This window comes from Onychostruthus taczanowskii, unplaced genomic scaffold, assembly GCF_017590055.1.
Source record: "Onychostruthus taczanowskii isolate IOZ18803 unplaced genomic scaffold, ASM1759005v1 scaffold56, whole genome shotgun sequence".
NCBI lineage: Eukaryota > Metazoa > Chordata > Aves > Passeriformes > Passeridae > Onychostruthus > Onychostruthus taczanowskii.
The window spans coordinates 2,836,807-2,852,406 of NW_024503235.1; the positions used below are offsets into that span (position 1 = coordinate 2,836,807).

At 67.7% G+C, this 15,600-nt stretch overlaps 1 protein-coding gene across 3 annotated transcripts; it reads left to right on the plus strand.

The window, feature by feature from the left end:
- The first annotated feature begins 474 nt into the window (after positions 1-474).
- MAP7D1 (MAP7 domain containing 1) lies at positions 475-15,327 on the plus strand. 3 transcript variants are annotated; one of them, XM_041417505.1, is made up of 18 exons: positions 475-587; positions 6,277-6,951; positions 7,050-7,118; positions 8,063-8,226; positions 8,571-8,685; positions 10,489-10,599; positions 12,015-12,137; positions 12,267-12,409; positions 12,530-12,663; positions 12,755-13,074; positions 13,151-13,325; positions 13,391-13,550; positions 13,833-13,937; positions 14,053-14,106; positions 14,206-14,263; positions 14,346-14,463; positions 14,539-14,729; positions 14,803-15,327. In XM_041417505.1, the coding sequence occupies exons 1-18, from the start codon at positions 530-532 to the stop codon at positions 14,811-14,813; spliced, it is 2,784 nt and encodes a 927-aa protein (XP_041273439.1). In that variant the 5' UTR covers positions 475-529; the 3' UTR covers positions 14,814-15,327. The 3 variants fall into 3 exon arrangements, with proteins under 3 accessions (XP_041273439.1, XP_041273441.1, XP_041273440.1); XM_041417506.1 differs by having other exon boundaries at positions 553-675; XM_041417507.1 differs by lacking the exon at positions 10,489-10,599.
- Positions 15,328-15,600: the final 273 nt, after the last annotated feature.

A 15,600-nucleotide genomic window follows, 5' to 3' on the forward strand; every position in this document is an offset into this window, starting at 1 on the left:
GGTGGGGGGTGGGATGCGGGCGGGGGGAAGCCCCGCCAGCGGAGGCGGCTGCTGGCGGTGACTAAGGCTCACGTGTGACGGGGAGCGGGGGAGCAGCAGCTCCAAGGCCTCTCGAACAGCTGAGGTGGGGCTGGAAACGGGAAATCGGTGTCTTTTTGGGGTGCCTGAGGCTGGGGCAGCCGATCCCGGTGGTGCTGGCTGTGCATCGCGGCGCTGCTCGGGGCGGGGCGTGTTTGCTGCGGGGCCAGCGCTTCGCGCGTGACCGGAGCATCGTAAAATGCGTGTGCGAGCCCCAAAATCTGGGAGAGCAGGGGCTGGAGGCGGGCGAGTGGCCGAGCAAAGCTGGGGGATGCTGAGCACTGCGGGGACAGGCCCGAGGCGGGGGTGACGGGCGCGGGGTCCCAGCCGCGGCTGCGGGAGGAGCGGCGCCGGCTCGGGGCTGCGGGGCCGCGTCTGGAGCCGGGCGAGGCGGAGCATCCCCCCGGGCCGGGGGGAGCGGGGCTGGGCCAGCCCCTGCGCCTGCCGCGCCATGGAGCGGAGCTGCGCCGGGCGGGAGCCGCAGCCCCGGCCCCAGCCCCAGCCCCTCGGTAAGGATCCGCGGCGGCGGCGGCGCCGGTACCGGCTCCGGGGGGTGCCCGGGTCCCCTCCCGCACCGCGGGGCCGCAGGGAGTCGGGGTGCGGGATGCGGCCGAGGGCTGCAGGATGCGGCCCGGGGGTGCGGGGTCTGCCGGGGGGTGCGGGATGCGGCCCGCCGTGCCGGCGGAGATGCGGCGGCCGGGTCCGCGGAATGCGGCGGAGCGGAGCGGGGCGGCGGCCCGGGGAGGCGGTGGAAGAGCCGGGGGGGGGCGAGGGGGGGGAATGCACTGCCGGGGCCGGGGCGGCTTCCCGGGAGGGACAAAGCCCGGGCACGGCCCTTCCATCTTGGGGAGGGCCGGAGTGGCCCCGGCCCCGCCGCCGAGGGGGGTGCAGGGGGACTGCCCTTGGGAAGCCCCGGGGGTGGCGGCGCCGGCGCCGCCCCGGCTCGTCCCCGCCGGCCGGTGGGCGATGCCCCCTGTGGGAAGCACCCCCCGCCCGCCCGGCCGGTCCCGCTGCCCCGGGATGAACCGGGGAGGGCGGCGGCGGGGCCGCGCTCGGGGCCGGGGTTGGCGCTGCCTCTCGGGGCTCCAGCGCAGCGCTCGCTGTGACTAAGCAGAGCTCCGCGGAGCCGCTTCCCACCGCGGGAGGAAGAGGAGAGGTGGCTCCCCTCCCCCTCGGCCCCAGAGCTCCATCGCCCGGGCCCGCTGAGAGGGAGGGATGGCTGCGGCTCCGGCGATGCTGAAAACCGGTGGCTCCTGCACCAACCGGCCGCGGGTCCTGGCATCGCTGCCCGAAGGACGCGTCCTGCGCCAGACATGTTGTCTGAGTCCCGCTGTCTGCCTCCGCCGCTTCCCGCCCGCCGTGGCCTGCCCACTCGATGCTGTCGCGGCCCGGGGACCAGGGCTGGCTGCTCCCGGCCACCCTGCGGGTCATCGGCTGCTCTCCTGTGAGCACAGAATGGTGCTGAAGAGCACGGGCGGTTTTGCACCGTGTCCTCTTTCAGGGACCATCCCTGACCTGTCCCGTGTGGGTGACCTGCAGGACTGGGCAGCCCGGGCTGCTTCCTGTCTTGCTGCCCAGAGCGGGTCGGAGCCTCCAGCAGGGATGGGATTTCACTCAAGGGGCCAGGACCCACCATGTATGGGGCAGCAAGGGGCACTGGAGGCCAGAAACTCCTGAAAGGCGGCCAGGGCAGGGCGTGACCTGCGGAGCTGCGCAGGTGGGCAGAGGGATGAAGTGTACAGAGGGATGAGGACATTGCAGGGAGCAGGCAGAGGTTTGTCCTTATCCATGTTTCCCCCAGCTTCTCCAGCCCTTCTCCCTTAGCATGGAGGAGAGGGAGGGCGAGCTGGTTGCCCGCCAGTGCCTGTGTTTGGGAGCAGCAGCTCGGGAGTTCTCCCAGCGCGGGAGCTGGAAGAAACCGTCAGAGCAACGTGATGCGACGTGCAGAGTGGTGATGTGACAGTCCCGTGGTGCCATGTCCAAAATAGTTAGCACAGCTCTCGCTCCTTGGAGGGCTCTGAGCAGGGTCGGGCAGCCCCACAGGCAGCCTGCTGGGAACAGAGCTGGATCCTGCACGGCCCCAGCCCTGGCAGGTGCCACATCCGTGTTGTGAGGCACAGGACCTGTTTTTTGGGGCTACTGACGTGCTCCCCAAGGGGCTGGATGCTGGCAGGTACAGAGCCCCATGTCCTGCCTTCCAGCCAGGTTTCTGTTTCCCAGCATGATGCTAGCAGACAGGTTTTTGGGAGCGCCTGGGCTGGCTGCCCTGGGCACTGGTGGCGCCGCATGGGTCGCCCCAAGGACGAGGGCACCTCCTGTCGCCACTGCCAGCGTGCCAGATGGATGGTGGGCAGGTGTTCCTGCCCCTGCCCTCGGGCTGCTTGGGGTTGCACTGTGACCACAGCCACAGCTTGCTGTGGGGGTGTTGGGGCAGCAGCAGCTCCGGCTCTTTCCTTCATGTGTGTTTTAAACCCTGGAAACCCCCTGGCTCCGGCCTTGCTCTCACCACAAGATCCCAAGTTCCCCTTGCTGCTCTCCAGCTCGGCACGCCACTGCAGGCTCAGCAGTGCCACAGGAGCTCAATGACCTCTGCCCAGGGGCTGGTGCGGTTCCCTCATGGCTGCCCCCCATACCCTTATTGTGAAGCATTGGCAGGACACAAGCCCTGGGAAGGGAGGCTGGATGTGCCTCTTTCTCCTGCCTGGCACCTGGCTGTGCCCTGGCAGGGGCCCTGCTGCCTGTCCCCTCCTGCCCTGCTCCAGCCTGTCCCCAGAGGCCTGTCCCCCGGAGCGGGGCTCTGGGCAGTGGTGGGACACGGTGACTGAAGCCCAGCCAGATGCCAGCTGTGTTTCACTGGCTCCAAGGTGGCGGGGAGAGAAGCCAGCCATGGGTGACAGTGCCCGTGTGCCTGGGGACAGGCTGCAAGTGGCTGTCCCCGTTGAGGACAGGGTGTCATTGCTGATGGCGGCTGCCAGAGTGGCAGTGGCCACCCCTAAGGCGGGGGCTGCTGGCATTGCCCATATCTCCCTGCCCAGGCATGTGAGCCAGCACTGAGGGTGCGTGTCAGTGCTGTGCCTGCAGGCAGGACATAGTGGGAACGTGTTGGGAATGTGCTGTGGACATTCCAGGGATGTGTCAGGAGCACTTGCTCACTGTCCCTGTCATCCAGGTGTGAGGGTGGCTGCAGCACACGGGAATCCCAGGAGCTGGGTGGGACAGGGCAGGGCTCAGCCCCAAGGCACATCTGAGTGTTGAGCTGGGGGTGGGATCAGGGGCAGCACTGGGGCTTGGAGCACCCCCAGGGCTTGAAGCATCCCGGTGCCTGCCACAGTGCTCTGGTGACCTCAGGGAGTATGGACACCAGCACCCACAGAGCCATCCCTGCTCTGTGGCCACGGCTGCCTTCCTGCTCTGCACCACGACCTGCTGGCAAGGAGAGACCCAGGAACCCATCCCCATGGGGCTGCTATCGAGGCAGGGGAGGCAGCTGGGAACAGCTGCACCGGGGGGGGCCTGAGGGTGTATTGCACACATGGATGTCCCCACGGGCTGTGGGGAGCAGCCCTGCAGGGCCAGCAGTGGCTCTTTGGGCTGGCCTCAGGGTCTCGTCCTTAGCACAGCAGGCCCTGCTGCAATGGCCAGGGTGGCTGGGCACTGTGACACCAGCACCTTTGGGTGGCTTTCCACCGCTCAGCAGTGACCTCCAGAGCACCATCAGCCCTGCTGATGCCCCCTGCCCCGCTAGGCGCTGCACATGGAGCAGCCTGTGGCTGCTCTGGCTGTGCTGCGGAGCAGGAACACAAGGATACGGAGCTGAGGGGAGCTGAGGTGACATCGGGCGTGTGCCCCCCCCGTTCTTTTGGGCAGTGCCCTGCAGGGACAGTTAACGAGGGCCGCTGGTCCGAGCGGCGCCCGCGGGCCTCGATGTGCTCTCGCTTCACGGCACCGGGATCTGCCTGCGCCTGGCTGAGCATCCCTGGCCATGTGCCGGCCAAGGAGCCACGCTGCACCGGGCGCTGCCGGGCTGGAGGTGCCGCTGGTGCTCGGTGGGACAGACACCGGTGCCAAAGGGACCCATGGGAGGAGCAGGACGGGCTGGGTGACGCGGCGTCGAGGGCAGCACCTCGCCCCGTGCTGGGCACGGTGGCAGCAGCGGGGCCGGTGCCATGCGGGCTCGCCCGGGCTGGGTGCTGCAGGGCAGCCGTGCCTGCGTGTCTGGAGGGACGGGAGCTAATCCGTGTGGAATGCCCCGGCCGGGGGAGAGGGGACGCCCGCGCCGCCTGGGCGCAGGCAGCGTTGGGTTTCAGGGCAGCTGCCGTGCTGGAGCAGCGACAGGGACAGATGGCGGCAGGGCTGGCCCTGCCCCACCTTGGGGGTCTTGGCCGGGCCCGGAGGTCTTGGCCGTGCCCACAGCCCTGCCCTGGCCACAGGTGCTGTTGTCTCTCTGGCCAGTGGGGCAGGGCAGATCCTGCCCAGGGCTCTGTGCCTGGCTGTGTGGGGTGGCAGGAGGCACCCACTGTCCCCTGCCAGTGCTTCCCACACGTCCAGGGCTCTCTGAGCTATTTCCATCTGCTCATGGGATCAGCCTGGCCTTGATGCTTTCACACCCTGTGGGCTGCACTTGGCTGTGCCACCACAGTGGTCCCAGGGTCACCCCTCCCAGCTGGTAGACACGTAGTGACACTGCAGGTGCCATCCCAGGATCTGGCGCCTGGGGGCTGCCCAGCCCTGCTGCCTGTGGTTGCCCATCTGAGGCAGCCCTGGGGGGACAGAGCAGGGGACCCCCAGTCCCAGCCCCTCATCAGACCGATGGCTGCCTCGCAGGGCGCAGCGCTGGGGACATGGGATGTGCAGGAACGTGGCCAGGGGATGGGCTGGCTTCCTGCAGCAGAAAATACCCGGAAAGTCTGCGGGGGGGCCGGGCTGCCTGTGTCCCCACGGAGTCCAGGGTGGGGGAACCCTGTTGGCACAGCCCTGGCCTGGGGGGCTGCCCAGCACCCTCAGCCCCTCTCTGGGAACCAGGGGACCTGGGGTGTGCCCATGCTGTCAGTGCAGGAGGCTGGCAGTGCCTGTTTGGGTAGCCTGGGCTGACCCTGGCTTGGAGCACTCCAGCATGGGGTGGGTGAGGAGCTGTGGGGCGGGTGAGGAGCTGTGGTGAGGAGTCGTGGGATGGGTGAGGAGCGGCGCCGGCTGTGTTTGCAGAGCCCACACTTTGCCCCTCGCTGAGGGTTGTGGAGAGCTCTGCAAACACGTCTGAGCTGCCGTGTGACATCAGCTGGTGGTGGCTGCTGGTCACTGGGGTTCTGCCACATCCCCCTGGAGCCAGGGCCTCACTCTGCAGTGGTGTCCATAGGGCTGGAACTGTGTCGTGGGGTTGGTCTGGCGTTATTCTGGCCAGGAGCGACAGTGCTGCTGCTGCTGCTGCTGCTGCTGCTGCATGAGGGTTGGATTTGGGATCCTGGCGAGTACTGAAGGGTTTGTTTGCAGAGGGCTGATAATGGGGGCCGGGGGAGTCACTGTGGACACTTCCGACACCACTTCTACAGAGGGCACGTGCCATGGCATTGCCAGGCGCTGGCACCGTCTTGGGCTGTGCTCAGCGCTCCCTCGGGGTGCCCAGGGGTCACCCAGAACGGGGGACACCCCCCGGGCTGCCCCAGGCCGGCCCCACGCGGGGAGGGGGCTCTGTCTGGCAGCCTGGTGTGCATTCCTGGGCCATGAGTTCATGGCTGCGGGTCCGTGGCGCGATGGGGGCCACGGGCTGTCACGGTGACGTCAGGCCACGGCCCGCGCCCATCCTGCCTCCGCTGTGCCGCGGAAACGCTCGACGTCCTCGTCCCCTCGGGGAGAGTGGCAGGGGAGTGTGTGGGTCCCTGAGCCCCCGGGGGGTCTCTGGCCCCGTGTCCCCCCACGGCAGGGCCAGGCGGCAGCTGCCAGGGGATGAAGGGCAGCTTTGTGGTGGCAGTGCCTGGTGGAGCCCGGCTGTCCCTCTGTGCATTGTGCGCCCAGCGCCTGGCACCCGCTGCGGGTGCCCCCCAGGATCGGGGCAGCAGCAGCAGGGCTGAGCTGGGCTCCCACTTCCCTCCCCAGCCTTGCTCCTGAGGGCTGTGTCTCCTGAGGGCTGTGTTTGGGGAGGATGGGTCTTCCACAGGCTTCCCCAAGTGAGTGACCTTGTGTTCTGCTCTGCTCCTCTTGCAGGGAAGCCACCATCCCCGATGGGAGACAGCATCCCCCCTCCCTCTGTGCCACCCCCTATGCCTGGGGGTGCCCTGCAGGGAGAGCGCAGCTTCCCCCAGCATGACCGACCCGGCCCTCCTGTCATCCCCTCGGAAAAGACCGTCCCCCCTGTCCCACCTGTCCCACCCGTCCCTGCAGCCATCACCCCCTCTGAGAAGACCGTCTCGCCCGTCCCTGTAGCTGTGCCCCCCTCCCAGCAGCCCGTCTGCCCCCCGGCCGTGATGCACCCCCCTGAGCACAGCCCCCCGCAGCGTGACCGACCCGGCCCTCCTGCCGTGCCACCGCCAGGACAGCCCGTGTCCCCCAGCCCTGCGACTGTGGTCCCCTCAGCACAGAGTGTTTCCCCCCGGGGTGACCACTCCCCCCCCGGACCCCCCAAGCCACCTGGGATGGAGCACCCCAAAGAAGAGGCATTGTCCCACCCCACTGGCCAGCCTGTCCGCGTCCACGCTGCCGCCCCTCACTCCGCGGAGACGCTGCCCCACGGGAGCCAGCCCCCGGCCCCAGCTGCCACCCAAGGGGCCCCTCCTGATGCCAAGAGCTCCCTGGGTGCCACAGCCGGGCCCTCAAAGGACGTGAGCCCCCGGAGCAGCCGCCCCTCACCGTCTCCTGCCGCCAGCCCCCGGCCCAAGCAAGGTGGGTGCCAGGAGGTGCTCCAGTGATGCTGCACCTGTGGGCACCAATGGATGCCTGCTGGGGCTGGGCACTACCCTGACGGTGTTTCCCCTCTGCAGATGCCCAGAAAGCCCAGGCAAGGCACAAGCAGGCGAAGGAGCGGCGTGAGGAACGGGCCAAGTACCTGGGTATGGGCTGGGAGGGAAAGTGGATAGGGGGAGGCAGGGGCTAAGGAGCTTTGCTGGGTCATGGGCAATCCCATTAACTGTGGTGAGCTGAGCCTGGGTGCGAACTGCAGTGCTGGCAGCTCTGCCCACTAGGCACACCACTGATTCCCTGGCACACTGCTAACCCCCAGGCACACCACTGACCCCCCCAGCACACCACTGACCTCTAGGCACACTGCTGACCCCCAGGCACACCACTGACCTCCAGGCACACTGCTGACCCCCCCAGCACACCACTGACCCCCAGGCACACTGCTGACCCCCAGGCACACCACTGACCCCCAGGCACACTGCTGGCCCCCAGGCACATTGCTGACCCTCAGGCACACTGCTGACCCTCAGGCACACTGCTGATCCCCAGGCACACCACTGACCCCTTGGCACACTGCTGGCCCCCAGGCACATTGCTGACCCCCAGGCACACTGCTGACCCTCAGGCACACCACTGACCCCTAGGCACATTGCTGACCCCCAGGCACACTGCTGACCCCCCCAGCACACACTGTTGCTCCCTGCTATGGATACTCCCCAGGTCTGTGCAGGTGCCACCAGCCCTGGTACCCAGCCCTACCGTGTGCGGGCAGCCCCGCAGTGGCTCGGGGCAGCGGGCGAGCAGGGCCCCTGCGCTGAGCATGGGGCCTCCTTGTCCCCGCGCTCTTTCCACCCTCATTCCCCCATTGTTCACCGCGCGGCTCGGCGGGCTCCCGGCAGGCTCCCGGCCTTCCTTTTGTCCTGGCCCAAACCCCTCCCTCGCTGGCCAGCCGTGATGCTGCCTGCCCCGCAAGCCCGGCCGCGTGCCCCGGCCGCAGCCGGCCTGCGGCCCCACGCCACCGGCATGGGCACGCGCTCCCACCACGGGGCTGCCCGGGGCTGTGCCTCCGGTGCGACCCCGCTGCCCCCCACAGCTGCCAAGCGGGTGCTGTGGCTGGAGAAGGAGGAGAAGGCGCGGCTGCTGCGGGAGAAGCAGCTGGAGGAGCGGCGCAAGCGGCTGGAGGAGCAGCGGCTGCGGGCGGAGAAGCGCCGGGCGGTCCTGGAGGAGCGTCAGAGGCAGAAGCTGGAGAAGAATAAGGTGGGCATGGGGATGGGTGTCGTGGGTGCAGTGGGCAGGAGGCTGGGGTGGCACGTGGGATGCAATCCCTGAGTTCTTGTGGCTCCAGCAGCCCCTCAGGAGATGCTTCATGAAGTCTTTGGGAGCTGCCCACTGTACCCATCCTCTGCTGCCCCTCCTTCCTGGTGCAGAGCCTGCACTGTGCCCAGATTCTCAGCACGTGTGCCCTGGCCAGGGCAGGCATCACTGTCCTGTCTCCCTCTAAGCACCCCCATCGCTGTCATGGCCTCATGCTGGCAGTCTCTGGCTGGCTCAGCCCCGCTCCCTCAGCCTCTGGGCTCAGCCTGTCCCTCTCCCTCGGGCAGGAGCGCTATGAGGCAGCAATCCAGCGGTCGGTCAAGAAGACGTGGGCAGAGATCCGGCAGCAGCGGTGGTCCTGGGCTGGGGCCCTGCACCACGGCTCCCCTGCACACAAGGATGGTGAGTGCTGGGCTGGGCACAGGCAGCTTGGGACCCTGTGACTCTGACAGCGGTGGGGGCAGCTGGGCATCTTTGCCAGCCCTCAAACCCAGCTCAGCCCCCCTTAGTGGGGCATGGTGCCATCACTCTGGGCTGTGCTGGGGACTGATGGGGTCCCATGGCTGTTCCCTGCTCCTGTGGGGCTGGGTGTAAGCTGGAGGCTGTGTGTCACAGTCCCTGTTCCACTCAGAGACCTGCCTGGGGGCAGCCCTGGCTGCCTCAGCATGCCATGGCCACACTGCCAGGTCTCCAGCAGCTGTGAAGGGCCCCTGGCCCCAGGGGTTGTGGGACTACACGAGGCCTCTGCAGCCTCTGGTTGGGGTCTGTGCTGCCACGTGTCCCTTGTCCCCCAGCTGGGTGGGGGCAGTGCTTGGCACACCTCCAGGTCCAGTATGGAGGTGACCATGGCTGTATGTGTGGCTGCAGAAGCTGGTCCTGCTCCGTGGGGGCTTCTTGGGGACACTGCATGATTCAGCACTTGGACATGCGGAGGTCTCCACTGTCCCCTGACTGCTGTGCTGTGCTGGCAAGTGCCAGCACTGCCTGGCATGGATGATGACAGAGAGGAGAGTGCTGTGTTCCTGGGAACTGTCTGGCCTTCACATGCCATGGGGCAGGTGTGGTGGCCCTGGCTGTACCTGGCCAGGCTGTGTACAGGTTCCTGGCTGTACCTGGCCAGACTGTGTACAGGTGTTGTGTTCCTGGCTGTACCTGCCAGGCTGTGTACAGGTGTTGTGTTCCTGGCTGTACCTGCCAGGCTGTGTACAGGTGTTGTGTGCCAGGTTGTGTGTACTGGCACCGTGTGCCCAGTGCCGTGTGTGCTCAGGTGTTGCGTGCCCGGCTGTACCTGGCTGGCTGGGCTGTGTGTACAGGCTCCACGTTCTGGGTACGCCTGTCTCGGTGCTGTGTGTGCCAGTGTGGCTTGTGACACACTCGGGGTGTCTGTGGTGCAGCACCTGGCAGGGTCTGGCAAGGGGACACCTTCCCCTGCCACTTCCCATCAGGATGTGCTGCTGGAGCTGCTGCCAGCTGTCACTCACTAATCTCCCACCTCCACCGGCCCTGAGCTTCCCTGGCTGTTTGTCCAGAGGAGCCAGGCATGGTGGGGAGATCCCAGCTACCTGTGGAAGTGCTGCCAGCCACCAGCACGGTCCTGGCAGTGCCAGTGACCCAGCACCTGTGTGGTGTTGTCTCATGTCTGTCTGGACCTGCTGCCCTCACCCTGCTCCCCCAGGATGGATGCTCTCCTGGTGCTGCCGAGGTCCCCGGCCACCCGCTCCCGATTCCCAGGACTGTGTTTGGGAAAATTTTTGTAGCAGGGCCTGGGAGCCGCCCTGGCTCTCTGAGGACGAGATTCCTGCATGACCCCAGCATGACCCTGCAGGGTTCAGACACTGCCATTCTGAATGCCAGTGCTGTGTGTTGTGTCCCCAGACACCAGTATCTCCTATGGCCCCACTCTGTGCCGTGTCACTGGATTCCAGCATCTCCTGTCCCACTCTGTGCCGTGTCCCCAGACTCCAGCATCTCCTGTCGCATTCTGTGTTGTGTCCCTGGATTCCAGCATCTCCTGCCCCACTCTGTACTGTGTCCCTGGATTCCAGCATCTCCTACCCCACTCTGTGCTGTGTCCCCCGACTCCAGCATCTCCCCTGGTCGTTCCACTTCTGCCCCAGTGCCCTGGCACATCTGTGCATGCTGCATGTGGGGGGCCCGGCCCCGGCCCCGGGACCTTAATGCCCTTGTGTCTTTTCCCTCCTCCAGGTGCGAGCCGGTGCTCGGTGTCCGCTGTAAACCTCCCCAAACACGTCGACTCTATAATCAACAAGCGGCTCTCCAAATCCTCCGCCACCCTCTGGAACTCTCCCAGTAGAAGTAAGAGCCCTTTGCGTTTGCCCCAGCGCAGGGGGCACAGCCAGGCCCCCGCCCAGTGCTGGGGACCCCCGATGCCAGGGTCCCCCATCCCCAGGTGCCCGCGGAGAGAGGAGAAGCCGTTTGCTGTTTGGGGGAGGAGGCTGGAACCGGCCGGTGGCTCCTTGAGGCTGTGTGGGCTGGGAGGAGAAGGAAGAGGAGGAGGAGGAGGAATGGCTGCCATGGTGGCAGCCCCATGGGGCGCCAGCACAGGGATGGGAGCTTGGCTCCCTGCCCCAGGGCAGCTCTGGTGGGTGCTGGTGCAGCCACAGAGGGGCTCCTGTCACCTGCCCTCCTGGGGCTGGGCACGATGCCAGAGCCCCCACAGGCTCCTGGAGCTGGGCGCCACAGAGCTCTGTGGCCGTGGTGCTGCAAGGTCATCCTGGCCCTGGGAGCGCTGCCCAGGGCTGCAGCCACGCCAGAGGGATGTGTCCGACAGAGGGATGCGTCCAGTGCCGGGGCTGCTGTTGTGTTTCGGGGTTGCCTGGCGATGGGCGCCTTCCCGGACGGGTATAAATAGCCAGAGCAGCTGACGCCGTGGCTGTGGTGACGCAGGCAGCTCCCACCGCCCTGTGCTGGGGCTCAGCCCAGGGACAGGCACCTGGGGGCTGTCAGCACTGCCCGGGTGGGAGCAGCGTCTCCCTGGGCCCGTGCCAGACCTGCCACCCTGTCCCCCTGCGGCATCCGTGGCTCTGTGCTCTCCCCTCCCAGCAGCTGGTGCTGCCCCTGGCCAGATGCCCAGCGGAGAGGGGCAGAGGGGCCCTGTCTCCATGGGTGCTTCCCATGCGCCGCAGGGTGTTTGGTGACATGTGCTGCAGGGCAGCCAGTGGCAGCTTGGTGCCCAGCTGAGCCACCTGTGTGGCCAGGCATCGCCGTTCTGTGGGTGCTGTAATCCTGGCCTGGTTCCTGGGGCACACTTGGTGATCTAGCACAGCTCCCGTGGGCTGAGGGCACACTGTGGTGTTCCCCGGGCAGCTGGCATGTGCCAGGGCCTTGCTCACACAAGGCAGTGGCACAGAAGGGTGCCATTGCTGGGCACAAGGAGAGGGCAGAGTGGGGGGACTGCTGTCACCAGGGTGGCACCCGGCACCGCTGGTACACGGTGACTGCAGTGTCCACAGGACACAAGGGCACCGTTGTCGTCATGCCACAGCGCCGTCCACAGGCACCCAGCCGCCCACCCATGGGCACGGCCCTTCGTCCTCCTCAGCTGTGTGGGGACCCCTCCCCAGCACGGCCAAGGTCTGGGCACTCCTGGAACTGTGCATGCGCCGTGCTATTGCTGCAGACACATGGCTGCTCCCTCCCAGCGGCGGCTGTGAGGCCAGGACTGGAGTCTGGAGGTTTGTGGCCCACTAATGGCCCCTCTCCCTCCCCAGACCGGAGCTTGCAGCTGAGCCCATGGGAGAGCAGCATCGTGGACCGGCTGATGACGCCCACCCTGTCCTTCCTGGCGCGCAGCCGGAGCGCCGTGACGCTGGCTGGGAATGGCAAGGAGCAGGGTGAGCCGCCGGGGATCAGGGATACGCGAGTCCTGGCACAGGCAGGGAACGAGGATGAGGGAGCCTGGAGTCAGTGGGCAGTTGGCGTTGGAGCCAGCTCCATCCTGACCCTGGTCACTCCTCTCCCAGTGCCCGTGTGCCCCCGCTCAGCCTCCGCCAGCCCCCTCAGCCCCTGCCACAACCACCGCCTGCCACACCGCTGCTGGGAGCGCCGGAAGGCGGCCGCTGCCAGCCCTGATGTGACGCCGCGCCGCAGGACCGAGCCCTCGCCCGTGAGTGCCACCTCCCACGGGGACCCCGGGTGCCAGGGCAGCTGTGGGGCACGGTGTGGCTTCCAGCCAAGCCCAGCACCCAGCGCTGACGCCATCTCTGTCTGTCCTTGGCCGGAGCAGAAGAAGAAGGAGAAGAAGGAGAAGGATCGGGAGAATGCCAAGGAGCGCAGCGCCCTGTCCCGTGAGCGCAGCCTCAGGAAGCGGCAGTCACTGCCGGCGGCACAGCCCCGGCTCCTGCCTGCAGCTGACAGCAGGTCAGGACCCTCACCCTGAGGCTTCCCAGCCCCTGACCCCACCCGCGGGCTGCCCCAGCCCCACTAACACTGTCTCTTGCTCTGTTTGCAGCCCCGGCCCCAAGAACCGTCCCTCATCCCCTGCCGCCCCCAAGAACCGTCCTTCATCCCCTGCCACCCCCAAGAACCGTCCCTCGTCCCCTGCCACCCCCAAGGCCCGCCCGGCGTCCCCCAGCCCAGCTCTCAGCTCTCCCCACAAGCCACCCCTGCCTCGAAGCGCCCATTCCTCCCCCAAGGTGCGGGCCAGGGCTCGGGAGGAGCGGGGGGAGCAGGAGGGCCAGGCAAAGGCACGGGAGAAGAAGGAGGAGGAGCGGGGTCCGGCACCCCCGGCCCTTCCCGAACCCCCCAAGGTGCCCGCAGAGCCGACAGCAGGTGGGTACAGTGACAGTGGGGAAGCCGCAGGGCTGGGAGAAGCCAGAGCAGCCCTGACGCTGCCTGCCTCCCCCAGGCCCCCCAGTCCCTGCAGCCCCCGGCCCTGTGCCGGCCAGCCCCCCAGCCAGACCCCCTGCCGGCACCACGGACCGGGAGGAGGCTGCCCGGCTGTTGGCGGAGAAGCGACGCCAGGCCCGGGAGCAACGGGAGCGGGAGGAGCGGGAGCGCCGGGAGCAGGAGGAGCAGGAGAGGTGGGTGTTGACCCCTTGGCCCCCAGCCCCGGCCTCCTGCCGTGCTAAGGGCCCCCTCCCCGCAGGCGGGTGCAGGAGGAGCGGGCGCAGCGGGCGGCCGAGGAGCAGAGCCGGAGAGAGGCCCTGGCACGGCAGCGGGAGGAGGAGCGGCGGCTGCAGGAGGAACGAGAGGCCCAGGAGAGAGCCCGGGCTGAGCGAGAGGAGGTGGAGCGGCTGCAGAGACAGGTTGGGGTGACAGAGCGTTGGGGAAAGGGGCTGCAGGAGGTGGGGGACAAGGGCAGGGATGGAGGAGGAAGGCAAGGATGTTCTCCTGTGCTTCACTCTCCATGGGGGTGAACGGGTGAGAACCAGCCCAGCCCCTCAAGGCCCACGGTGGCAGGAGGGAACATGGGGCTGTGCTGAGCTGTCCAGGCAGCACATCCCCCCAGCCTGGTCCCTGCCCCGGTCCCTGCCCCATCCCTTTCCCCCCTGTCACATCTCATCCCTTCTTGCCCTGCTGTGGCACAGAAGGAAGAGGCCGAGGCGAGGGCGCGGGAAGAGGCTGAGCGGCAGCGCCTGGAGCGGGAGAAGCACTTCCAGCGTGAGGAGCAGGAGCGGCTGGAGAGGAAGAAGGTGAGGGTGGGGGACATCTCCAGGCACGGGGCACGGCAGGTTTTTCCCTGGAAGGGATCCTGCCAGGGCGGGTCTGGGTGGTCAGGGCCGTGTGTGAGTCCCTGTGTGACTGCAGCGCCTGGAGGAGATCATGAAGAGGACGCGCAAGTCGGACGCAGCAGACACCAAGGTGGGAGCCTGTCCTCTGTCCTGGGGCACTGGGGACTTGGGCTCGACAGAGCCCTCCTGCCCCTGCCTGCAGACCCTCACAGCTCTCCTGTCCCTGCAGAAGAAGGATGACAAGAAGGTGGTGAACGGGAAAGCAGCCGAGCAGGAGGATGTCCCAGGTGTGTGGGCACCCCGGGCCTGCTTCCCCCAGCCACGGTCTGGCCCGGGCCGTGGCTGAGCCAGGTTCTGCCATGTCCTCAGGCCGCGAGAAGCACCTGGGGCCAATCCCGAAGGCAGAGGAGCTCCCGGAGACGGAGACCCCAAGCGCAGGGACGCCGGGGGGAACAAAGGGCTTGGTGGGCGAGGGGCTGCAGCCAAGGTGAGCGCGGGGACACCGGGGGGGGAGCCGGGGGGCGGCGGGGCTGGGGCTGAGCCCGGCCCTCCCCTCCCGCAGCTCCAAGGAGGCGGCAGCCCTGGTGAACGGCGTGCAGCCCGGCAAGCACGAGAACGGCTTCTCGGGCACCGAGGGCTCCAAGGAGCTGCGGGATCTGTCCCACCACGGTGGCAGCCCCGGCAGCATCATCCCCTTCGGCGACAAGGAGCCCTTCCTCAAGCAGGCGGTGGTGAAGCCCCCGCAGGTGACAGGTGAGCAGCGAGAGGGCTGTGGGGGGACGGCGCTGTGAGCGCCCCGGGCTCACACCGCTCTCCCCACCCGCAGAGGTGCTCTGAGGGCCTGGCCGATGTTCCCAGGGGCCGCTGCCTGCTCCCTGACCCCGGCGGCCCACACAGACCCGTAGCTGTCGTCAAACACGACCCTCGCTGCTCCTCCCGGGCGCCCGGGGGCTGCAGGGCCCCGGTGAGGATGCCTGGCTCCTCTCTTTGTTCTCGTTTTTATTTCGTTTTGTTGGTTTTTTTTTTTTTTTTTATTTTAAATATGCACCTTATCAGACTGACAGCCCACCCTCGCAGCCCGCCGGAGCCGCCCCAGACGTGTGGTGTAATGATGTAGTTATTTAACTCGCTGGGTACAACGTCTGTGAATACTGTAAATAGAGCCGGCCGGGCGTGGGGATGCTCTGGGGGGCTCGGGGGGGGCCGGGGGCCGTGTCACAGCTCCCGGTGCCCACGTTCTCCCGCATGTCCGTGTGTCCCCGGGCCCGGCCGGCACCACGCTGCTCTGTGCCCTTGTGACAGTGTTATGCATCCAGACAACCTTTGACAACAATTAAAAGTGGACAATGCCCGCGGCGTGCCTCTCTGTGTCCGGGGAGGGGACTGGAAGGGTCCGTGTCCGCGCCTCGGTGCTGGGCAGGGCTGGGCTGGGCTGGGCAGGGCACTCTCTCGGTCTCCGCAGCAGCGGGGCAGGTTCGCCCCCGTGCCCGGGCTCGCCCCCAGCGCTGCCCGCTCCATCAGCTCCGTCCCGGCCATGTGGGCAAACCTCATCCCGGCGGCCCCACCCGCAAGCAGGGCCCTGTCCCAGCGCTGCCCCTTCCCTCGCGGGCCCTCAGGAGTGGGA

Excerpts from the sequence above, each read along its gene's own strand:
- MAP7D1 (XM_041417505.1), top strand. The coding sequence starts at position 530 with ATGGAGCGGAGCTGCGCCGGGCGGGAGCCGCAGCCCCGGCCCCAGCCC. Across the intron at positions 7,119-8,062 it reads GGAACGGGCCAAGTACCTGG|CTGCCAAGCGGGTGCTGTGG; the intron begins GTATGGGCTGGG and ends TGCCCCCCACAG. Across the intron at positions 8,686-10,488 it reads CTCCCCTGCACACAAGGATG|GTGCGAGCCGGTGCTCGGTG; the intron begins GTGAGTGCTGGG and ends TCCCTCCTCCAG.